The sequence below is a fragment of the Lytechinus variegatus genome, chromosome 13 (genome assembly GCF_018143015.1).
Source record: "Lytechinus variegatus isolate NC3 chromosome 13, Lvar_3.0, whole genome shotgun sequence".
Lineage (NCBI taxonomy): Eukaryota > Metazoa > Echinodermata > Echinoidea > Temnopleuroida > Toxopneustidae > Lytechinus > Lytechinus variegatus.
In genome coordinates, this window is record NC_054752.1 from 17,914,062 (window position 1) to 17,940,426 (window position 26,365).

The following is a 26,365-nucleotide window of genomic DNA, read 5'->3' on the forward strand; positions in this document are numbered from 1 at the left end:
TTCCCTTCTTCTTCAGTAACATCGCCAAAAGTTTAGGGCTATCATTTCCGTCTATCGCCCCTGCTTGCAGAGAACTTTCAGACGTACATGTATCCTTCTTCATATATTCCCCAACTATCATTTGTGGGAGCTCTTTTGACAAAGTTTCTCCATTGCTTCCAAGGGAACCTTTTTCCAAAAGCGAAGATTTCTTTGGAATCATTAAGGCACTGGCCGGGCTGTCTCCTTCCAATCCCTTTGCTTTCCCGAAGGAGATACTATGCCGCCTTCGGAACGATTCCAACCATCCGTTTGATCCCTTGAACTCCGCTATACCAAGCTCCCTCGCTATCTCCACTGCTTTTTGTTGCAACATCGGTCCATTTACTGGTATCATACGGTCTATAGCGCCTTCAAACCACTCGTAAACCTTGTGGTTGATCTCCTCATTGCCTGTCTTACGCAGCTTCCGTTTGCGAGAAAGCGGTACATTTTGTGCATATTGGTCAATCCATTCATCTTTACGCTTCAAGATGTTTTGCACTTGTGTCTTTCCACATTTAAACCCATGCATATTCATGATCTCCATGATGCTCCGCGCACTTAGCCCCTCCTCCTCCCTCAGACGTATAGCTTCAATCTTCATATCGAGGGGTAACTGGTTGCGAGAAAGCTTGCCTGGATGAAATGGCTGTGACACATTGGGATGGGGTGAAGAAGCAGGTCGTATTCGGTTTGATGGTAGAGTTGTTGTTGCAGTTGCTGAAGGTGAGATTGTTGATGAATAAGGTTCTGAACCTGACACCGATCCGCTTGCACATTTCTGCTCTGAACAAGTTCCTGTTTGACTGTTGGTAGTGGTAGGTGTGGCTGCTTGACCGTCGGTGTGGTTGGTGTTGTGAGAGATGTTGCATGTTCAGGAGTTTGCCCATTCTGTGGGCAACTTCTCTTTGCATTAACCACTGCCTGAGATTGAAGAATCTTTGGGAATGCATTGTCTGTGTTGCCAACTGGGGTTGTAGGTTGCATGGTGGCGAAACTAGTTGTTTTCTCATTGCAGGATGATGCTGTCAGTGTGCTTGTGGTTTGTAGATTCAATACCTCCGCAAAGCTTGATTTTGATTGAATAATATTACCTTCACGGTCAGATGATGTGGTTGATGGTATTGCTGATGTGGTCTTTGATGCCATTGCTGACGTTAAAGATGTGGAAGAGAGTTGTGATAGCTCATTTCCACTTGAATGAATCACGTCTGACTTTTTATCAGCCGATGATAAGTCCGTTTGCGTGTTGTAGGAGTGGTATGAAACTGCAGTGCGGAAGTGGTAGGCAATGTTGCTGAAGCGCTACCTAACTGTTGTCAGTGATGCTAATATGATACATGATGCAAGATGATGCTGTGTTGTTGCCTGCAGGGGTAGACTGTAAGTTTGTACGTTAGCAACCTGAGAGTTGTAGGTGTTGCTTGTAGTGTTGGCGAAGTTGCAGGTGTTACCGGGATGCTATGATCGCTGGTTGCTGGTGGTTGAGATATACTAATCCCAAAGTGATATCCTTGCTTAATTGTCACAGTGTCTCATTACATGTATGTCTGAGTAAGCAATAACATTTTGTAGAACTGCAGTCTCTGGCCTTGATCAAAACTTAGTAAATTACATTCATGAAGATCATTGCCTGGTCAAATGATGTCAGCTAAAAAGTATACAAAATGTTTGGGCAGATAAAATGAAACAAAAGTTCTAAAATGCCTCAATGGATATTGCTGGAAGAAAAACCACAAAACTCTGCCAGACAGCTTGAAGTATATGTACAGCCAGTGCACTGAATGGCATGCTCTATTAGATCTGTATACTGGGATTGTGTATATAGGCACTGTATGCATACAAATCCCCTCTGCATAAAGACCTTGCCTGTGTGTATGGTTTGGATGCAGTGTGTTAACTTCTCTGTGTGTGGTTTGCGTGTATTAGTTGTGTGTGTGTGCTCAATCAGTTTTGTTTCTTTCTTGTGTGTGTGATGTATGAATATGTGTGTGGCCGGCCTGGGGTGGTATGGTAGGTATTGTATCCGATTGGGTGTACAAGTAGTTCTTGAGTGTGTAGCTATGAATAGATGTTTAATAATGGCCCTAGACAGACAGGTGGCCTTACTACAAAAGGTCATTGGGAGACAGAGTTAAAGGGAAGGATATATTGAAATGGATTTCACTGTTACAGCCTACAACTAATGTTGCTTTACCAGCTGCTGCCACTGTATCATATCATTGATATGGGAGACTTTAGCTTGGCATACAGGAGAATAAATAAGAAAGATATTAGAAAAAGTGACTGGAATACAATGTGCCCTGATTTTATATATCTGAAGAAATGAAGAAAACATATTAAAGTGAAATATTTGAGCCAGTTTTCTTCAATGTTTTGGATTCTTATTTTTTTATGACCTTTTCATATTATTTTTTAGTTTATTAACATGTCTTTCAGAATGAATGTATATACGTATACTATGCATTCATTCTGAATAGACATATTTTTCACGACTTTGACAGATTTTTATTTTATTTATTTCTTTTTTTTTTTTGAGGGGGGGGGGGTTGCATCATGGGCACTGCAAAGAATGGAAATTTACCTTTTATTTTTGAGACATGGTTATTCTACTATATGCCTATATATATATGTATATGTATGTATATGTATATATATATATATATATGAAAATTTTTCGCTTTTTTCCACTTTTTCTTTTTTCATCATTGTTTGTGTTGCTTTATTTCCATTCTGGAGAACACATTTCAGTATTTTGTGTTTTTATGTACATTTTTTATATGCTTTATGTATATCAGCTTTTCTGTTATCATACAATGCATTGCTTATATATTTGGTTCCTTAGAAATGTTCATATTGCAGAGCTGGCCACTCTTCAAATTGGTGACAGTGGTGGAATACATATAGGCCTGTAATACATGTATTTTTTTTTAAAACTTCATAGTCACCATGATTGATATGAAATAAAAACTTGATATACTTTATTCAGATATCGTAATATCATGAATATCATAGTTGAAAACATACATTTTATGTTGTCAAATATTTTTTTTCCTCATACATGAAGATTACTGCAATTTTGAAATGGGGACATTTTATTTGTAAGAGGAGATATTGTTTGTATAGCTGTAGTGTGAACAGGGTTTTATAGATGTGTTCTTCATTATTCTTGATCATCCTCTCTTCTCTTGTTAGTCATCAAAATTCTGTCTTTTCTTCCATAACCTTCTTTACATTCCTTTCAACATACTAGATTCACTCTGCCATCCCTTTCTTTTGTTCATGCTCATGTTCACTCATACTTGATTCTTGCTAAGTTCTTATTCTCTGATTGGTTCTTTCCCTCTGACTTAGGTTCATTAATATTCATTTGCCATGTATATTCATGTATTTCTTTGCCATGTATATTCATGTTTTTCTTTTATTTGCTATCTTTGATATTTGAATATTCATTATTTACCTTTGTTATATATAAATCATGCATGTTCATATTTTATGCCAAATAAATCCCTGAGGTTTAAAGTTATTCAGCCCAGGGCAGTTCATCACAGGCAATCCTTGAGTGTGGTTGTCTGATATCTTTATAAGTTTTTAGAACCACGCCCTTTACAGCTCTGGCCACTCTACAATATGTGTATATTATGTTTACTAAATTTATTTTTGCATTTAACATGTACAAAGTTGAAGTATTCTCTGATATAATTATTCATGTAGTGCTCTTTAATATCTGTTCCTTTAATTGAATTCATACTTTTACCATCTTTGTAATTTCTTTTCATAACTAAGTTCCATTTGATATAGTATAATCATTTTTGGGGGTGTATTGCGGTATTGTTTTGCAAGTAAAAAAATCTTATCTTGACCTCAACTAATTATATTCATCGCTCTCCCTATCTTAATCTCTTTTCCCATCTCAATCTTCCTATCCCATTTCACACACCATTTTACCCAGATCATATTCTCTCTGACAAATGTAATTGCGGTGGTTTGTGTAATCTTGTGTTGTCTTTGTGCCTTGTTTAATGTATTTAGAAATGTTAAATATGGCTATAAATGTTGTTTTTTATATTTCATTTTCTTGAAAGTCAACAAAAATAGAATTAAAAAAAGAAATCTGTATTAATACTTTCTTATTTAGTTCTGCTATAGCTTGGGTTCTTGGACCCTTGGCTTACCACAGCTTTGGGGGATCCATCACATTGTCCCCATATTGTCACCCGTATCATCTATTATTTAATTTGAAATTTTAATAGATTGCCCCCCCAAAAAAAAAAAAAACGAGTATAAATTCATGCTTGATATGTATGAAATCATAAATATTGTTCATCTTTTGAATGATGTGCTTCCTTCACTATTGCATTTTTGCAGATGAATTAAGGGGGGGGGGGGTGGCTCTAATATCATTAAATAAAGTACATGTAGGTATTGTGGCATTGTAATAGAATTTGTCAAAAAAGAATTTGGTATATGGTAGCTAAGAGTTTAATGATTTTTTAATAATTTCTTACAACTTACTCAAAAATTGTTTATTCAATAGAAATCTGTTAGCAACACTACTTTGATCATAACCAGTATAAAATTGATTGATTTTAATCATTCAAAGTAATAAAAAATATGCATATATATTGATTGGCTGTATAATTTTGTTTGCACCTCCATAAACGCATTCTTTGAGCAATTTTTGTATACATACGAAATGTTGCATAATTTAGAACCACATACTTAAATGTTGCAAATTTTGTATCAGGAAATATGCAGTAATAACAGAAGAAAAAAATTGTGAAACACCACAGGTTGAGGGTGGTGTCCCCGCCCCTGGCATATCTTGGGTCAACTCTTTTGTAATATTAGTATGGCTGTGGGAGTAAATATGTATGCTGCACCTACATACAATGAATTTAATGATACAAATATCCATCACTCTAGATAGTTGAATAGATAGTGAGGTAAAATATAGAAAAATGAATGGTTTATTTGATATAAATAAGTCATCTTAATGCTTGAAAAATTCTCTCTGTTTTCTTTTAGGCCTTGATGTACTTTTTGTGGGGCGAGCAATATGTTTGTGACCTTTCACTTGCAACTGTAAAACTGCTGCCATTATGTCAATGATATTAAGTAGTTGTATGGGGTTATGCCCCACTGCTGCCACCATATCGATTGTAATCAGTATTGGGCAATGCTGCCACCATATCAATTGTGATTAGTAGTTAGTGTATTGGGTATATCCCACTGCTGCCACCATATCAATGATGATATTAGTTGTATGTGGTTATGCCCAAGAGTTACATGGGGTTTATCCCACTGCTGCCACCAAATCAATGAGTAGTTGTTGTATGGAGCTATATCCCACTCTGCTGCCACCAAATCAATGATGATAAGTAGTTGTATGCGGTTATGCCCCATAGTTACATGGGGTTATATCCCACTGCTGCCACCAAATCAATGAGTAGTTGTTGTTGTATGGAGCTATATCCCACTCTTCTGCCACCAAATCAATTATAATAGGTAGCTGTATGGGGTTATGTCCCACTACCGCCACCATATCAATCGTAATAAGTACTTTTTGGGTTTATATTCCACTGCTGCCACCATATCAATGGTAGTAAATAGTTTTGTGGGGTTATATCCCACTGCTGCCATTCTAACAATAATAAAAGTTAGTTGTTGTATGGGGTTATGTCCCACTCTGCCACTATATAAATGATAATAGGTACAGTCCGACCTCTCTTATCCGGACACGTTGGGACCAGCACCAATCCGGATAAGGGATTTATCCGGATCTGCGAGACCCAATATTAAATACACGCAGCTGCGCTGCCGACTGCCTCCCCAGGCCACCGGCGGTAGCTACACTAAGTGGGCCTACGGTAAAGACAATATTCACTGCAGAGTCAGTGCAAATTATAGGCATTGTTTTTATGGAAATTAAATCGATCGATGGCCAAAACTCTTGGATAATTTACCTGCTAAAATGACTGAGGTATACATCGAGCATACCTCAAAAGAAAGAGAATGACTCGATGAAACCAAGTTTTAAAATAAGATCATCGCGACCGGTATCGCAGCTTCGCAATGTCAGCCATTGTTACACTGACTGTAGGCTCAAACATGATAGATGGCGCTGTCCGTATTGAGGCCTAAAGTTAGCTAGCAAGACATGTGTTGTTTTTCCCGCGAAGCAAAAGAGAAACGTGATGAAATGTTTGTGCTGCACCCTGATTTACTGGAAATTATCATTCCTAAAGTTCTTTTGGTGATTTGGGTGAGATATTTTCATGAAAAATATGTTTGGTGTAGGGTGAATGTTGGGAAATATATTTAATCAAAGAGAGTTTACAAATAGGATTGAGTTTAGATTGAAATCTCATTTCCTCACGTACCGGTACAAGATAAAAAATAAAAAAAATCTCGGCAAGTGTGCGTCTGGATAATAGAGAGATCCGGATAAGGGGAGGCGGATGAGAGAGGTCGGACTGTAGTTGTAAACTGCTGCTGCAATATCAATGATATATATTTTAGTAGTTGTATACTGCTGCCACCATAATATAAGTAGAGATAAGTAGTTTTATGTGGTTATATCTCACTGCTACCACCATATCAATGATATTAAGAAGTTGTATGGGGTTATATCCCACTGCTGCCACAATATATCAATGATAATATGGGGTTTATCCCACTGCTGCCACCATAATGACCATATCAATGGTAATAAGTAGTTGTATGGGGTTATATCCCACTGCTGCCATCATATCAATGGTAATAAGTAGTATGGGGTTATATCCCACTGCTGCCACCATAGCAATGGTAATAAGTAGTTGTATGGTTTTATATTCCACTGCTGCCACAAAATCAATGATGATAAATAGTTGTATGGGGTTATATCCCACTGCTGCCACAATGTCACTGATAACAAATAGTTGTATGGGGTTTTGTCCCATGGCTGCCACCGTATCAATAATTGTTAGTAGGTCGCATTTCATAAGTTGGGTATGCAAAAAGGGTGGCGTATGAACAATTTTCCACACGGTGCCATGGATAAATTGTTGCTACATCACAGCATCTTGACCAAATTTATTGAGTAATATCTCATTTTGAAGCTAGAACTATAGGCTAAATATATTACTATGAATTAAATCAATACAATATCAGGAACAAAAACTATAGCACATTAAGTTTGAAGTAACAGGGGTGGCGGAGCCGGTGGATGTGGTAAATGATAAAATATTAATTAAACCTAATTAACAACTTACTATAATATGTAATATGACTGTTATCCTCATATTTCTGGGCGTTTTAAAGCAGGGAACAACTAAATGTCATAAAAATTTTACAATTTTGAAAATATGCAGCAATGGAATACATGTGTATGTCAGCTCTGATCTGCAACCTAATAAATTAGTAAACCGGAGAGATTTGGTTAATTATCTAATTTGTAATCTTAATTTTTAGTACAAATGTTGTGTATCATTGCAACAAACATTTCTACCCATGATATTGTCATTTTGCCAAGCATATAAATACAGTGACAGGTATTTTGGGGGCAAAAATGTGAAATTTAATACTGTTAATTAATTAGTATAATTAATATGCATATAATAACAGATAATTATTTGATTTTTGGTACAGATTTAATTATTGATGTTTAAAGATTATAACTGCAAAATACTAAGGTGATCCAACGTTGCATTAACTTTTGACACCATTTTATGTGCAGCAGGTCCAATTTGAGAAAAACACATTTCAAAATTCACATTTACATTGACGTCTATGTAATAATTAGCTGTTAATTAGTCATTTTAAGGAAAAATAAAGGTATTCGAGACTTAAAACTTTTTCATTATTTAGAGAATGGTAATAGCTATAACATATCAAAAAATAAATTTTTTGACCATTTTTACCCTGTTCGCGAAATTGGACCACCTTATGACATGCGACCAGTAGTTGTAAGTAGTTGGGGTTATATCCCTCTGCTTTCACAACATCAATGGTAATAATTAGTTTTGGGGGTTATATCCCACTGCTGCCACAATATACCAATGATAACTAGGAATTTGTGGATATGTAGGTAAGAAAACATTAAGACAAGAATAATCCAAGTGTCAAAGTCCAAAGTTTTGTGAGCAGAATGAATATCTTTTGTTTTTAATGGGTTAAAATTTAGTCTTTAGTCTTTAAGTCTTTGAGAGACTCAGTACATGTACTTCTGTCTGCTCAACTTTCACTCCTTTACTCAAATAAGACTAACTTTAGCCCAATAGCTTTATGTAAGTGACCCGTATAATGTAAAGTCTATGTGAATCATAGAATCCATTAGTCAAGAAAATTATTTTGAATTGACCACTTTTGGTTTTCTTTCCATCCAGATGTGGAGGCCCCTACTTTTGATGAATGCCCTGCTGACATTGTAGTTTACACTGAGAGGGGTATGAATGAGACCAATGTCCGGTGGTCTGTCCAAGCATCAGATAACAGTGGCAGTGACCCTCAAGTGACCTGTGACCTCTACGCTGGGGTCATGACTGCGGGCACATATGCAGTCACCTGTATAGCAAGAGATGAGACCGGGAATGAAAACATCTGCAGGTTTTCATTAGATGTCATTGGTGAGTACTTTGGGGTTGGTACTCATACCGCTAAACTGAGTTTACTACTTTATTTTAAATCAACCTCAGTTTTTTAAAGTTGTCAGGTCCTCATTATTGTTAATTCTTGTTGCTTAAATTAATGTATTTTATGATCATTGTTCAAGACTGGAAAAGCGATTCGCACCTTATCTTATTATTTAAATCGATTGGTTTCCAGTTTTGTTAGGGTGGTAGTAATAATTAACAAGGCTTTAGTCTTTCTAGGTTATTCTATCTTCTATTATGATGAATGAAATAGATGCAATAAATTCAAATTCAGTTCACTTAAACTTCCCTAACTCTCCAGATCTGCCAGTAAAGTACAAATGTCTAGATTGATGATTTTATAGGATTGCTTACTTTTTTTATTCTTTCATTTATCTATTTTCTCTTTTTTTTTCCTTTTGTCTTTCTAACTTTCTGTTCTACTTAATTTCTTTTATTCTTTTTCTGTTTCATTTCTTTCTTTCAGTACGTAAATGTCAAGAACCATATGAGCCTCCTTTGTTTGGAACCCTGGTCGGGTCATGTGACAGGTCACATGGTTCTGTGTGTCACCTGACCTGTCTGGTTGGTTATTCATTGGTTGGTTCATCTGAAGCAAGCTGCGAGTTTAATGGAACAGACATGTACTGGAACACAGAGGAAGATCCATACTGTCAAGGTAATTATAGGAAATCGCACACCTGGTGGTTGTTTTATAAATCTAAAAGTGACCCATTACTTTAAAAAATGTCATTTTTGTATAAACTAGAAATTAACTTTACTATGTAACTCTTAAGCGAAAATTACCTTGGAAAATCCTCTCCTATGTTTTACCGGTACATGCTTTGTGTATCACAATCCAATATCTTGTCTATTCAAGTTTCCTTGTTAGATATGGGACACCTTGGTTATAGATTCCAGTGATTCCAGCAAACTCTCATTATAATCTAAAAAGAAAAAATTACCACCATTATTGTGTAGCTATGTTAAGTGCATTAGGAAACTCCACTGTTATATGTATGTATTCCATTCAACTAAAATGACAGTATCTTTTATTTTTTATTTCAGTTATTGGTTGTGACCCATTGGTCGTAGATTCCAGCCTTTCTGTTTCTCCGTCATCATGTATATCATCAGACAAAGTGCATTCTGGGACAACTTGCACACTTCATTGTGATCTTGATCTCACACTTGATGGGGCACTTGAATCAGTGACCTGCTTAGAATCTGGTCACTGGAGCTCTGATTTGGGTACTGTCGGTCAACTAAGATGCCTTGGTGAGTAAAATCCTTATATGAAAGTATAAGTGAGTAAAAATTTAGTATTAGAAGTCATAGTGAATAAAAACCTCATATAAAAGGCATACTGAGTAAAAACCTTGCTTAAAAGCTGTAGTGAGTAAAAACCTGGTATATAAGCCATAGTGAGTAAAAATATAAAAGCGAGAGTTATTAAAATCCTGATGTAAAAGCCTTAGTGAGTAAAAACCTTATATAAAATGTATAATGACTAAAAAAACTCAAAATAAAAGGCATAGTGAGTAAAAACACCTTGTTTAAAATCTATAGTGAGTAAAAAAATTATATAAAAAGATTATGTGACAGCCATAATGATAAAAAACCTCACATAAAAACCATAGTGAGAAAAGACCTTCTATAAAAGCCATGGCAAGTAAAAACCTGATGTAAAAACCATAGTGAGTAAAACAGTGTATTAAAAACTTTAAAAACCTTACATTATCTTTTTTGTGTGTGATTTTTGTTGTATTTGTAGTAATCATTTGTAAATTACTGATGATATGCATATCACTGATTTGTTAAAATAAGCAAATAATAACACTCTAATTTTTCATATGAATTTGAGTTTAATGTTAGGTACGATTAATCTTTTGCTTTTTATTCAAATCATTGTTTTGTTGGGGTAAACATGATCTTTAAGTAAGTAATAGATTATTCATAAGTCAATGTTTTTTTGTAATGGATTACAGATCTCACAGCTCCGACACTCACATCCTGTCCAGTTGAACCTATCACGGCCATGCGCACTGAATTCTGGGGAGTGGAAGTGACCTTTGACCTCCCTAATGCAGCAGACAACATCGACAGTGATCTTACCATGATAACAGATCCCATTGACCTAACGTCGCCCTACAACTTCACGACCGACACCACGTGTAGTTTCTCCTTTAGTGACCATTCAAACAATACAGCTACTTGTGTCTTCCAAGTTTATGTGACCAGTAAGTAAAGTGACAAATTATATCACCAATCATTTCTTCTTTAGTGGTCACTTGTCCAAGGTGATCTCTCTGTAATCTATTGTATTTTTCTGAATTCTAAGATACGAATAACTTCAAATATCTAATAATTGTCATCTATTGAGAAGCAATTATAATGAAATGTAGGTGTGTGCGTATAACTTATCACTGGTGGATAGAGGGGGGGGGGGAGGAGGCACAGCCGGCTCATGCCCCCACCCCTTTTGAGAGGCACAATGAAAATTTTTAATGTACAAATGTTGTTAAAGAACAGAAGTGTGCCCCCTTTGAAAGTGAAGCTCTTTTCTTCTTTTTTGGGGCCTGTCAAATTTTACTTTGGGGAAAATGTGCCCCTCCCCTTTCGAAAAACCCTGGATCCGCCCCTGTAACTAATGCTAATGGTGAATCCATGGAAATCTTAAATAATATCCAAAGAATGCTCAGTTGTGAATGTGTTCATGGCAATGCAGTTCAAGTACTTTGTGCTTTTGCATGACAAAGTGAAAACACAAGATGCCTTTATCAACACAATGAGACCTATGCATTATTTGTTTTATAAAATGGGCTGGCAATGTGACTTTGTAGTGGGAAATTATAAAGCCCTTCTAATTGCCACATATTGTATAGATGAAGAGGCCACGTCTGCTTTCGGAACTGACATCACAACCAGCTAAATACATGCTCGAGTTAGTATATGCATCTCACAATTTCCGTTACATTTCCATGTCTATTGCTTAGTACTCTTTTCAAATATGCAGACTCCCTGCCTACATGTATATCATTGCATCTGTGTTCTGCATCAGAAGCTGTCAAAAATGCATGCCAAGATGGTTCCATAGAATTAAAGCATTATACATTGTATGTGATTTCCATATGCCCTCACAGTTGGTTGCATCCTTAAACCTGTTGTATTGCTTTGTTTATATAACATGTACATCAGACTGATAGGATGAGACCATGTACCGTATTATTTGGACATTTCAGATAATGTTCGGCCAGTCGTGCGATTCTGCCCACCAGACCAGAACATCACCACTTTGACGAAGATGACAGCGGTTAAATGGGACGATCCTGTGTTCCTAGCTCCTCCGGGAATTGACATCATTGAGAACTGTAACCATAACCAAAATTCTGCTCTGCTTCCGTGGGGTCACCATGCCATCTTGTATCAGGCCAGTGACGGCATGAATGGATTGAAGGCAGAATGTCGTATCAACGTGGACATTGAACGTAAGTATTGGATGTGATAATATCCACGCACAATTCATGCGTTCATGATACATTTGCAAGAACCAACATCTATACGAGGCTTACTTTAATTTCCATTTAGGTTGACCACTGTTTCCTAGATAACAGTGAAAATTTAAGAAAAAAAAAATTCAGCTGAACAATGAATCCAAAAAGAGAGGAGAAATAAGGATCAAGCAGTAGTAGTGAAAGTAAGATCGTAGGAAGATTGTAGTGTTTAAATTTATATTAAGGGTTTATATTCACTTTGAAAAGAGAAATAGTGACGAAAAGTTGGTTCTCATGACATCAAGGAATTAATCATTAATATCAAAAACTGCATATTTCATTTTGATATCAAGACTGATATAATTTACTGAGAGCAAAATGTGTTTAAATGTCAACGCCGCACTTTATTGACAAAGCTATCGGGGAAAGTACGTAGTCATAATTTTGAACTTGCTCAGTTTGGGTTTCCTGCAAGAATAATATCATGCCAAGGGCCATGATTTATTGTTTAATCTCTGCAGGATGAGAAATCAGTCAAGAAGCTTATCATATGGAAACACATTTACAAGCACTGCTAGCAGACCTGGGCCCCGTCTCACGAAGAGTTACGATTGATCCAAACTAACTAAAATATATGAAAATCCAACAATGCCGTAATTTTTTTCTCCTGGAAATTTGAACAATGTCCTTTGTAAACAAAGAGAAGCACACTGAATTTCCAAGAAAACAATGGATGCATGATTATACGTCTTATCCAGAATATATTTTTAACAAACATGCATTTTAGATGTTGATGTCACTGGCTTTCCATAGTTGTGATTGATCAGATCAATCGTAATTCTTTGTAAGACAGGGCCCGGGGTGTGTCACGTAATCAGTGCCAGAATGTCTGAGAGGAGAAAGAAAGGGAAATCGGTATAGACTAAGGAACCAGAAGTTACTTCAAAATATAAACTCATGGTGCCGAGTGTTGGTGTTGTTACAAGAATCATGAGACCTGGTAAAAGTCTGGGAATCAGGCTTATTGATATTAAAAATAACCTGAGGTAAAGGACGCTATTAAAATTGCGTGTGGCTGAATTTGTACTGTGCAAATTTTTTATCGTCGACAAATAACGGACAGAACATTATAAATAGTGTAAGCCTTTTGCATATAAAGTATGATTCAATTACCCCCAAGGTGCTTGACCTGCATTCCCTTTTAAAATGGTGTGCCACATATAAGTCTGCATTCATTCGTTCGTTCGTTTGTTTGTTCATTCATTCAATCATTCATTCATTCATTCATTATATCTGATGATCAAGAGCAGAATAAGTAGAAATAGATATTTTTAAGTCTGTTATTACACATTTTAGTTGTTCATATTACATGTGATATTGAGTGCAAAATAGAAAAAATAGTCAAGTTCGCAAATTCATCTCATGCAACATGGTGTTAAGATTATTATTAATGAATTTCTTTGTACTAGCTGTACCCTGTCATAATCTCCACATCCCTGCAAACGGTGCATTGGCCTGCGATGATGGCTTTGCATACGGACGCTACTGTACAATGGTTTGTAACAAGGGTTATGACATCCCTCGTCTGAGGTCCTCCGACTCGCCCCAGACACTCTTCATTTGTGGCTCCTCCGGAGTTTGGTCCCCTCACTCCAATGTACCAGATTGCTCACGTAAGTTAACATTACAAAGGTTTGTATCCCCTTGTGTGTAATGTCCATTTCTCAGATCATCTAGCATGGTCGTGGCTATAACCACTTATCAGTTTTGTCTAAATTCCATTCAGTCCAGACATCATTTCTTAATACTCCTTTTTTCTAATGTCATTCTGTTAATTTTCCAGATGATTCAATGTCCATTCTATCTAATCTATTTTTTCTTATTGTTTCATTAACAAGTCATCTAATCACTTAGACCAAGTGGCTATTAGACAAAATGGGTATATCTTAACTGGAAATTAGAAAAAATGGTTAATGGGCTATATGGTACTTAGACCAAATTGTTATTAGACTAACTGGTTGTAGATAAACTAAGATTAGAGAATGTGACAGGCAATTGATGCAGACAAAAATATGCATGTGTAAACCATCGCTAAAACCCTCTATACAGATATCTTATGATAGATTTCAGAGAAATTACCGTAATATTGTTTTCCAGGACGACGTAACCCAAGGCGTATGAACCTTCCTCTGAGCATGATGTACTTCGAAGGATTATGTGGCAGTGGTGACAACCAGTCGGTGAATGCCATCTCAGAGAAGTTTGTGAGCATCATCACCCAGACAGACTTTGCTGAGATCTGCACCCTGAACCTGCTTTGCAAGGTCGACCATGTCAGGGTCACGTGCGGACGAGGGAACGATCGTCAGAAACGTGATGCCAGTACAGAGAGGTTGGGAGAGGCGTCTGGCATTGCTGCTGTATCAATGGTAATACATGTTGCTTGGAGGAATTGTTCAAGATATTATCGTAACTGCACTAAAAGCCATGTATGATGTGATATGCGGATCGTCCAGTTCAAATGTCATTTCCTTTCAATGAAATGGAGAAAATAGCAACATCGAAACATACATATTAACTATAATGATAACAATAATAATATGATATATGATAATGATGATGATGGCAATTATAATATTTAAAAAGATATTAACAATAATAATAATATGAATGATATTGACAATGAGAATGATATTAATGATAATATCGATGCAGATAATGAGGATAATGATTAGTTAATGAATAGTAATATTTAATGAATAATGGTAATCATGATGATAACATCCAACATTTTTTCCAGAGTAGTTTATGCAGTACATTGTAACTACAAGAAAAAAGTGGTATGTATGTATTATGTAAAATATCCTCTTGATACATGTAGGATTACATTGTATAGCCCTTAATACAAAGGAATATATTTACTACTTAAAGTTGACCATTGTAGTAGCACAACTAATGTAAAACGTCACCTGATCAATGAGATTTCTTCATACAGTACACCCATTTATTTCATGTGGTTGAAGAGTGGTAAATGTTGATAAATAGCTTGTCAAAGAAAGTTTAGTGTTGCACTGGGATGCAAACCCCCAACCTTATGGTTCAAAGTCCAGACATTTGTATCCACACCCCCTTACAAATAAGGCTCTCACATCAATTTTTCAGTGTCAGCAATGCTGACCTGAAGATTATCACGTTGACTCATTCCTAGCGTTACCATCATCTTTTTCATTCCCAAGGTTCTGAGTATGGTGTTGGGTGATGATCTATCTGAGAATAAGCAAAACCAGACAGAGTTCATGTACCAGTTAGCACAACACATCCATGACCACACCCAAGATGCTTTATTTGGTGGCAGCGGTGGGATATCAGATGAAGAGACTCAAGCTGGTCCATTGCATGGTGTCAGGAGTGGGATTTCAGACGAAGATACTCAAGCTGGTCCATCATATGGTGTCTGGAGTGGGATTTCACATGCAGAGACTCAAGCTGGTCCTATTTATGGTGTCAGGAGTGGGATTTCAGATGAAGATACTCAAGCTGGTCCTATTTATGGTGTCAGGAGTGGGATTAGAAGAAACTCACTGGTGTCTGCAGGCAGAGACCTTGATCTGTGGTTTGATGAGATCACCTCTGAATGTGACCCTGGATACATTCCAGATCATCGTCATCACTTCTGCAGTAAGTGTGCTGATGAAACAAAACAAAAACAATCCAAATTCTTCCTGTTCTCAGTTAGTCTGCTAGCATGAACTCATATATGACATTTTTACTTTGCCTGTGTCTTACGACATTAAGGAAATAAAGGAGATGGGGAAACCAGTTACAGTAATAGCAATTTTATTACACCAACTTTAAGGCAAACCTCATTTAACGTGCGCGGCCATCGTAAGGGGCGATAAGACATCATCCCTCGCAGAGGGCGACATTTCACAATACACATCAAACATAATATATTGGCGCAACCACTTGTCTCTTTCTTTCCATTGTAATTAAGTCAACCTCTAACCAATTGGGCTGGGGGACAATTACTATCTAAACAACAAAATCAAATCACTCTTTTAAAAGGTACAACAAAACTATATATGTAGTTATCTCGTCAAACAATGGATTCCGGAGAACACACCGGTAGACCTGCATTCCTGGAAGGTATCACATATTAAATATTAATCAAAGTAAGTTAACAGATCAGTATCAATACAAAGTATTGGCCATTACCATGGTTACTACATAAAACAAATTAAAAGGCATAATGTACCTTTAACCATTATATCACTAGAAAAGTTGGAAAAGTCTGACAGAAAAGTACAAGAACCAACTTGACTGGGGCGGCCTCGCTCTCGGGCCTGGGGGCGAGGTCTTGACCTCGGTGAGGGAACAGCCATTCAAAGGACTGTATGTGGGACTACGGCACTGAGGTAGTAAAAAATTGTTACACCTATCACGACACATTCTTGCCGACCAACTGGTTGCTCGGATAGCATGAATCCCATCACTGTGCGGAGCAGGCAAGGTTCGAATCCCAGCTGTCACCACGACATTAAGGAAATAAAGGAGATGGGAAACCAGTTACAGTAATAGCAATTTTATTACACCAACTTTAAGGCAAACCTCATTTCGTAAGGGGCGATAAGACATCATCCCTCGCAGAGGGCGACATTTCACAATATCAAACATCAAACATTATAACATATTGGCATTAGGTACAGGCAGCCGCATTACATATAGTACATGTATCTAGTCTCACTTCTTTGTGCTGTTGCTTCGAAAACCAAAGTTCTGTGCCTACAGACTAATTCTCAGTTACTCTAGATTGAAAACCACTACATGTTCCATAGCAGTTATTTAAAGTTCTAGTCTTTTTGTTGAATCTCATTGTATGAATCTCTATATCAGTATTTATATCTTGTGGAGAGTGTTATGTATAAAGACCTGTTAGGCCTCTGAGCACAAATCAGAGCTTGATTTCATGGCAGCCTTTAGCAGAATTTCATGTCAGTGTCATCCTCGATTGCTGCGCTGAAAAAAATAATACAGAATCAATAAAACTTGTGTGAAATAATTTCCCTTAGTATCTACTCTCTTACCTCTTTATTACTTGCCATACAGGTTCTTTTTCATAGAATCATGACTTATACATTTAGGCTATTTTTCTATCTTCTACCAGTTGCCTGTCCCACTGGGCACTACTTCCTTCACTCATCTGGAGATTGTGTTGAATGTGAAAGGGGCTTTTATCAAGATGAACAAGCTCAAAGTCAATGCAAGCCATGTGCGGAGGGAACCTTTACCAGGGAGCCGGGAGCAAGGAGTGCTGCCGATTGTGAAGGTTTGTTAAAAAATACTTGGATTATTTTCAACTTGGTTTAAAAGGAATCCAGCCTTGGTCATAAAATGTTGTGTTGGAAAGGAGAAAATAAATAAAAAAAGAATGGTGAAAGTTTGAAAGAAATCGGACAAACAATAAGAAAGTTATAGCTGCTTCAAACTAAGAATATGTAGATTTCATATTGGCAACTTGGTAAGTATATTATGACAAGGGGCAAGGACAACTTTCCCATAGGCCATGTACTCAATTATCAGGGATTTGTTGTTTTCTCCTAAGTACCCATTCCCCTAGGGCAGTAATCTAAATATAACACCAGTAGTATATTATTATTTGAAGTAAAAGTTTCTAAAAAAAAAGACATTTTAGCCATTTTATGTATTGGAGTATGTGGAAGAGTAGTCCTTGCCTTACAACACTAGCACATCACATATGCGGCCAATTTGAAGTCTCCATTTTTACCACTTGACATTTTTTTTTAAATCTTGTGGTTCTCATTTATTAGAATGAATGATAAATTCCAGAGTAACTTTCTATATTTTAAAAAAAATCTGACTCTCCTATTTTGACATTGCAATGTCTCAACAACCTTCTTCTTCATCTGCTCAGTAAGTCAATATCACTACATATTTTTAAATTGGCTCCATCTGCACATTTAGAATGCCTATCTAAATAAATAGAACGTTCCTCTTTGATTCTAGCATAAATAAGCGAATACCGTATTTCCTAATCTCTGAAATATCAATGATAGAAAATGAGTGTTTGAGTAATGAGAATATATTCTGGGATTTCATCAGATTTCTTTTGTAGGCTTGTAGCGGTGATATAACCTGAGTAACAATATCTGGATTTGTTATAAAGGTGGGTTTTTTTGCCAGAGGATACAAAGAGCAACTACTGTTAGCCCGGTTTTAGCTCGCGCTACCTCTTCATCAGCAGTCTTCAGTGCAGTAAAATCACTAATCCTATCAGATACCCAGTGATCTCACCTGAGTTGAGTATGTCACAGTGTTTAGACTAATCTCAGTGCACTACCATGCTTTCAAGGCACTTATCCTACAAGATACCCAGTCACCTGGGTTGAGTGCAGCACAGTGTAACTCATTCTAATTTCCTTCTGCATTGACAGTGCAATGTCAGCCTGGGTACCATTCCTCATCTGGTTTTTCTCCCTGCATCCCTTGTGAAGAGGACTGGTTCTTACCCCTGAGAGGTCACTCCGAATGTTTTCAGTGCCCGAACGGACTGTCGTCTCCAAGTGGATCAACGTCACTTCAGGACTGTCAAGGTAACATGCATACTTTGTTTTTGCTAGGTGTTTCATGAAAATTGTCAGCAAGGATTAAATTAGCCAGTTTTCGCACAGCCATGCAAAATGAATTCTAGAATGCAGCAAACATGTATGTGTTGAAAATGCTTGGCAAATGGCAATGAACAGCTGAGGGACTTTGTTGAAGGTTGGTGAATCGGAACAGCAGTTCATTCGTCCTAAGTTTCGGAGCTGACGAATAATTGCCAAATATGTCGTTTGTCCAGAGTCCTGACTCTTCGACAAAGACTTCTTGGTTATTCACTGCCATGAAGGGCATATCTGACGGTACACTTTCTATGTTCTTTAAAGCGTTCTGTGTAGTGATGTGAAAAGTGTTTATTGTCAGCTCTGATCATTACAGGGAAATCCTTGGATTGATGGGCTAAGAAGCACAGGTCTTTTGTTACAATATGGAAATGATAAATTATTGGTGCTGATGAGCTCCTTGAAATGGTGCCCTGATTTAACCACAAAACTGTAGGGGCCTAAAAAGCAGTCCATAGATATCTGATATTTTATCATTGTCATCATCAATCATTATCATTACTGCTACTACTACTTAAACCTGTATTATAAAGACCACTTCGGGGAGTTGAGAAAAAGTCTCTATGAGCAGGTGGCCTTTATGGAGAGATTCCTTTACTACATGTTTATTATAAAGCAGCTTTGCCAAATAATTGTATCCTATTAAGTAGGATTTTTAAGGGAAAAGTGACAGTAAATATGATTTTCCAGTTGAAATAGGATTTTTGAAACTTGTAAGAATGCAGATTTTTTTTTTTTTTTAATTGAAATTTTAAAGAAAAGTAATTATTTTTGTCCACAAAGGATTGGCACCTCTGATAAAGGGAAGTGGAATGTTTCCCCTTATCATCTAATAATGTTTTATTTCATATTTCAGAGCCGTGTTCATCGGGTCACTATTCGGCATCAGGATATCAACCGTGCTTACCTTGTCCGCCAGGCTCATACCAACCATTCAGAAAACAGACACATTGCAAGGTCGGACTGTAAGATACAAGACGGACATGGTACCTAAGGTTCAAAGTATACCATAGAATGCACGATGCAGGAGTAATTAGGGGAAGCAATCTACCTGTATTGTTGTTTTACAATAAAACACTCCTTTTTAAATGAAATTTTAAAGGGGAGGTCATGGAGCAAACACATGAACTTTGGTTTGTAAGGCTTGCGCCTATCCTCAAGTGGAGAGCTACACATCAGCATTGGAATGGACACAGTTTTAAAGTCTGACATACGAGCGGGGTGCTTCCACAAATTAAGAAATAGTAATCTATCAACCAGAAATCAAGTTTATAATCATGAGAGCAAACAAAGGAACAGGAAATGACAAGGGAACGATAAGCTATGAAAGTTGTAGAGGACCCCCATTGGCTTACAAATGTCAATTTACAATATGGGAATGGAACTGATACTGGTTCAGTTCATGTCTAAAGAGCTAACAGTGGCTAACATGTTATTTTTCATTTAAAGATATTACAATGTGACTTGTATGATACAGCAATTTTCCTCTTAAAAAAACATGTACTGTACATGTATGAATGAATGTGTCTCATGAATGATGCACTACATGTAGTAGAATATTTTCATATTTTTAGTGAAAATGGCATTTGAAAATGATTGTCACATGACATGTGGATGGGTGGTATCACATACATGTATTTGACAGATCCACAACTCTTATTAATTCCTGGGGCCACTTACATTGACGAGTGGATAGCATGCGCGACCCAAAAAACACGTAAAAAGGATGTCTTTTTCACAATAGGGCATGTTACGTAAGTAACGTGATAAGGGTGTCAAAACACAAAAATAATTAAAAAAGGGTATCTATTTCACTAGGAAAATTACGTGTTTAGGGACGAATTTGCGGGGTTGATGAAACAAAAATAAAATATTTTATTAAGGATGTCCTTTTTGCCCCAACACTTCGTGTTTAGAGTCCAATTTGCGCAAGGTGTAGAAGTTGGGGTCGTACTAAACCAAATGAGGTAAGCCGACGACCAAAGGACCCATAACAATAAAACATTCCTGGTGGGTGTTTCATAAAGCTGTTCGTAAGTTAAGAGCGACTTTAAGAACGACTGGTGATCCCTTCTTGTGGTGAATAGTATATTATTGGTGATGGTTTAGCGCGTATGAAAGGTTCACCAGTCGTTCTTAAAGTCGCTCTTAACTTACGAACAGCTTTATGAAACGGCCCCCTGTACTTGTTTAGGGGTTCATTTCAGGGAATATTTGCCAAGAGTACCATTTTGTTTCCAATACTTGTTAAGGGTAGGGTTTCACACGCCAATACTTGTTAAGGGGTGCATTTTCAGAATATGGAAATTACGTGTTTAGGGTGCTTTTCGAGACCCCATGGTCGCGGATGGTATCCACTCGTGAATGGAAGTGGCCCCCCGGGTATTAATTGATTGATTTATGTCAAATCTTCACTATTGTGTTTGTGTCACATTTCTGCTCATACTCAAAATTAATCAGACATCAGGATATAATATATTACTTTCCCTTTGTGGCAAACATAACATGTATTATTTTTCAATAAAAGATTTCTCAATGTGATTTGTAGAATCCATAAAGTTTCCTCTTGAAAAAGCGTTTCAAGCAAATGATTACCCTATCGTGCATTTCACAGATAAATTGTATCTCTGTTGTACAATGTTTGAATGAAGTTGTCCACACTTTGGTCAAATTAATGATTTGTGGACAGGTAATAAATCTTAGTCATGTTTGTCTCATAATTTCTCTTCATATTCTAAATGAACTAGACATCTATCTGGAGCCCTTAACACAAAGTTAAGCAATGATCGTAGAACATTTTTTTTACAATTGATTGCATTGACTACAATGTACAATCAATCGTGAAAATCAAGCGTACGATTGATTGCTAACCTTTGTGTTACAGTACCCAGGATGTTAATTACATGTACTTTCCCTTTATTTCAAAGCAAATGCATGCTCCACCATGCAGTGTAGATAATGTACAATGCATACTATCTTTGCTGTACAATGTTCAAATGATATTGTCCACACTTTGTTTGAAGTATGATTATTAATAATGTACAATGCATCTCTTCTTTGCTGTACAATGCTAGAATGCCATTGTCCACACTTGAAGTATGATTATTCATAATTAATAGTTGATAACCATATTATCTGTCATCCAATTTTATAATTTGTTGTCATGTATACTGTAAATATCTTATTTGTAAAAAACCCCTGAAGTATTAGCTGCAGCAGCAGTGGTAGTAGCAGTAGTACATGTAGTAGTAGTAGTAGTAGTAGTACATGTAGTAGTAGTAGTAGTACATGTAGTAGTTGTTGTCATAGTGTAAATACATGAAGCTGTATGAGTTGCTAGGAATAAATAGAATGCACCATTTTAACAGATGGTCAATTTTTTTATGGCTTTTGTTTTTATATTTCAATGTTTCAAACAAAAATAAAAATTTGCAATAAACATGTATCATTCATTTTGCAATGTACTCTACAACAATGACATTGATCAATAAAAGAAACAGAAACCCCTTTCATGTCGCTTATTCAAGTTTATTTCATTTGCAATAGAAAAGAAAATCCATATTCTGTAATATACAAATATATTTATAAAAAACTTACATTGTGTCCATCAAAATGTTTAAAAAAAAGGAAATACTTGCTTTGCAGGCATATATATTTACACATTTTCTTTGTATAGAAGGGAATTTCTGATAGAACTATGATACATTATTACAAGACAGTAATTAGGTGATATTCATTCATTAATAATTATAAAATCTATTTAATGGCAGCAAAGGCAAATATATCTTAATGCATATACATTATATTACAATCATTTGCAATTTGTGCATTTCATGATAACTTGTGCACATTTTGCATTCATATTGTAACATCGCCCCTTTGTAATAATCATAAGAGATTATGTGTACTCAACACCATACAGTATACAAGTATTAATGAAAGTCTGTCTCTTTAAAACTAATTACAAACCTTTTTTTAAACACTAAAGTTTTCCTGGGATGTCACTTGTAGTTCTACTTTATTAATTTGTAATATTCCCTGAATTTAGGATTCATTGTTCAGTAAAATATCCCTCTTTTTTCAATTCTAATAACGGTATATTTACCCAGGGTAGCCAGTTCAGTTCCGAAAACTGTTCTCCCAGCGGGCCCTGCTATTGTTACCGTATTACCCCGGCTAAAGCTAGGCTACCTATTCAGGTGCACACAGCTTTTTGAGGAATTACTTCCTGCCGGAACCCATTTACCTCACCTTGGTCGAGTGCAGCACACTGTGGATGAATTCCTTGCTGAAGGAAACAACCATCGCTGGGATTCAAACTCACAACCTTTTGTTTCAAAGTCCAAAGACTAATCCACAGGGCCATGACACTCCACATTCTGACTCACAGCACATGCTATGTAGGAATTATTGTTGAACCCCAAGGAAAAGAAAACCTCTTGAAGACAAACCTTGGGAGCATGTGTATTATGGAATGCACAAATTGTATCAAACATAAAAATATTCAGTTATGATATCAAAGATTTCATCATGTTATACATACGTACATTTTGTATATGCTGCTTCCATTTATATAAAAGCATTGGACGGATACTCGAATAAAAAATTAGGACCATCAAAGTTTGGAATTTATCAAGGTGTGATAGTTCAAAGTCATGTGTAATTCAATAGCTAGAATGGATTACATTTTGATAACATTGCATAATATTACAGTTCACGACATGAAAGTCATAACTTGATCAGATCAGAACCACCGATTCAGACAAAGTGGCTAGTTGAAGAATGGTAAAAGATGTGACTCGTATCAAGATCAAAATACATACATGTACCTAATCCTGCATGCAAAAATAACATTTGTAAGGCACAAACCAATGCAAGTACTATACAGCAACAAATCACTTCTGTGTATAAAAAACAAATGACCCGAATGCACAATAAATGCATGACCCCACATGTGCACTTAAAGAAATGATGCATAATATGATCTAAATACATGGCTGGGTTGAGTTCATGTTATAAAGGTACAAGTACGGTATAAACATGAATTCCATCCAATAAATCAATATAAAAAATATGACTTAAAATAACCTGACAACCAAATGTTACAAGAATCTTGGTGTTATATTAACATGATAACTAGTCAGTCATCAAACTTCAATTCATATTTTCTTTTTTCATCTCTTCCTCAAATACACTTTTATTTGCATCTATTAAATTTACTTAATATGTAGTTTATACTTAATATGTTCTCTTTAATACAATTCTAAACTATACTTAAAATTCCATTGCACAAATATGATGCTGCTAGATATATAAAATATACAATTGGATGGATCTCTTCTTTATGAATTTCATGTGTGTGCTAGCCAATGGCTGAATACACATACTTATTAAAAGACTAGTCTATGCGGGATAAAAAAAAATGTTCATAATACTCTCTGACATCACATTTCAATAGGGAGTTTTCGCTCCGCGACGCAGATGGGATTCAAGAACATGGTTAATGTAGTGAAGATGCGTGTCAAATGAAAATGAACAGCTGTGGGAGGTCTTTGTCAAAATATTGGAGAACCGGAACAGCAGTTTCGTCCTCAGTCTTAGAGATTACCAACATCTGTAAATACAGTTCGACCTCTCTTATCCGGACACGTTAGGACCAGCACCAATCGGGATAAGTGATGAAATGTTTGTGCTGCGCCCTGATTTACTGGAAAATACCTTGTCTAGGTTCTTTCGGTGATTTGGGTGAGATTTTTTTCATGAAAAATAATTTTGGTGTTGGTAGACTATATAATGAAAGCGAGTTTGCGTAGGATTGAATTTAGATTGAAATCTCATTTCTCCATGCAGTAGATTGAATAAAAAAAAAAAATCTCGGCAAGTGTGCATCCGGATAGTAGAGAGATCCGGATAAGGGGAGGCCGGATAAGAGAGGTCGGACTGTATTTGTCCAGAGTCCAGGACAGAACTGCTGTTCGATTCACAAATTTTCGTCAAAGACTTCTTGGTTTTTAACTGTCATGAAGGGCATTTGACAGTACATTTTATTTTATAAAATAGCTCTATATTTTCAAGCATAGCAATTGGCCAATACGTGTCACATGACACAACTTTTTTGGTGCACTGCACGGCAGTGCAAAAGGTGCGCAACGAAAATTTATATTGCACGCTCGAGCCCCGGCTCGAGCAAACCAGTGCTGTAGAAGTCCCGGGAGAAGTCCAACAAAACTACTGTAACTTTTTAAAAATTTGTTTCTGTGTTGCTATTTTATAACACAAATAATGCACTCGCTCTGTTGTGCGTAAAAGTAAATGCAGAGAAAGCTCTGTTTCTTCAGATGATACATACTGGGCAACTGCCGCAAGCGGCTTGTGCAAAGTGCGGCATCTATCTAAAGAAACCTTGCGTGCTCTGCATTTCCACTAACGCACTCGGCTGCATGCATCATTTGTATAATGTTCTTTCACCTGTCATGTGTCGTGGAGCAAAAGCTTAATGCTTCCACATGGCATTAATTAAGTATTGTTCACACACAAGGCAATTGCAAAACAAAAAATACAATAAGGCAAAACAAATATAAACAGGCATTACACTGCACAAACAATGCATAGTATAACACATTATTACCAGGGGGCTGTTTCATAAAGCTGTTCGTAAGTTAAGAACGACTTTAAGAATGACTGATGATCCTTTCTTACGCACAAAACCATCTCCAATTAACATTTTGGTATATACCATTTACCACAAGAAATGATCACCAGTCGTTCTTAAAGTGGCTCTTAACTTACGAACAGCTTTACGAAACACCCACCAGTATTACTAAATGTGCTATTTGAGCACAAGATTTCAAAATACAGGCAGGTTAAGAGACAGGTTGAAGTGATGACACACAAATGACTTCAAAAAACAAGCGGAGAATTCTTCTCTCGCTCAGTCCCAAGCTACCTTTGTATTTGTCGACTTAGCTGACGACACGTTACCCTCCTCTATCTTGACCCTGCGTCCGTTGCCCTGGGCGATGACCTTAGGGGTGATGACCTTTGGAGTTCGGACCTGACGGGAGCGAACCGGTGCCGAGGTTGACCTTGGGGGCGGTTTACCCGATTTGGAGGAAGCTGCTGTGGTGGGACGGCTGTTGAAACCCATGGTCGTGTTTGGTCGACTCTGTTGCCTGCTTGAGCCTTTAATGAAAATACACAAATACAAGGATTAAGAAAGGGTGGAGATTAGCTTTTCTTGTTCAGTGTCATGATAAATTTGTGAATTTCATAACACATGCTGCAAGTTGAGCCCTTCTTATTGTAAATTCACTCACATGTATGTGTTAATTTCGAGTAATTGGTTGGCCAAAGTGTTCTCAATACTATCCACTAATCGGTGTTTCTCTTTCAACGTGATCATCAACCTCACAATAATACTGCAAGAACATTTATAAGTGGAATATTATAACAGTCAAACCTCTAGCAACGACCTGCGTAGGAGGGCCACCCATCTCTACAGACCAAGGTATCCCTTGAATAATTTTCCCCAATAACACATCTAGGGGAGCATACTGTC

The 26,365-nt window shown here is 36.7% G+C and overlaps 3 protein-coding genes across 3 annotated transcripts in view; 1 reads left to right on the forward strand and 2 right to left on the reverse strand.

Annotated features, from left to right (window-relative positions):
• The window catches only part of LOC121426122 (sushi, von Willebrand factor type A, EGF and pentraxin domain-containing protein 1-like), an 80,430-nt gene extending 59,959 nt beyond the window's left edge, over nt 1-20,471 (forward strand). The window contains 11 exon segments of the mRNA XM_041622289.1: nt 8,388-8,627; nt 9,121-9,312; nt 9,702-9,911; nt 10,622-10,873; nt 11,876-12,121; nt 13,597-13,800; nt 14,285-14,556; nt 15,364-15,805; nt 17,292-17,453; nt 18,580-18,738; nt 19,664-20,471. Of these exon segments, the coding sequence (XP_041478223.1) occupies nt 8,388-8,627; nt 9,121-9,312; nt 9,702-9,911; nt 10,622-10,873; nt 11,876-12,121; nt 13,597-13,800; nt 14,285-14,556; nt 15,364-15,805; nt 17,292-17,453; nt 18,580-18,738; nt 19,664-19,776 (2,492 nt within the window). The 3' untranslated portion in view covers nt 19,777-20,471.
• Nucleotides 521-1,907, reverse strand: LOC121426125. Its single transcript, XM_041622293.1, has one exon. The coding sequence runs from the start codon at nt 1,168-1,170 to the stop codon at nt 622-624; it is 549 nt and encodes a 182-aa protein (XP_041478227.1). The 5' UTR covers nt 1,171-1,907; the 3' UTR covers nt 521-621.
• Nucleotides 20,472-22,399: 1,928 nt separating the features above from the next.
• The window catches only part of LOC121426056 (ankyrin and armadillo repeat-containing protein-like), a 35,163-nt gene continuing 31,197 nt past the window's right edge, over nt 22,400-26,365 (reverse strand). Inside the window, 1 exon segment of the mRNA XM_041622199.1 lies at nt 22,400-25,989. Coding sequence (XP_041478133.1) covers nt 25,739-25,989 — 251 coding nt within the window. The 3' untranslated portion in view covers nt 22,400-25,738.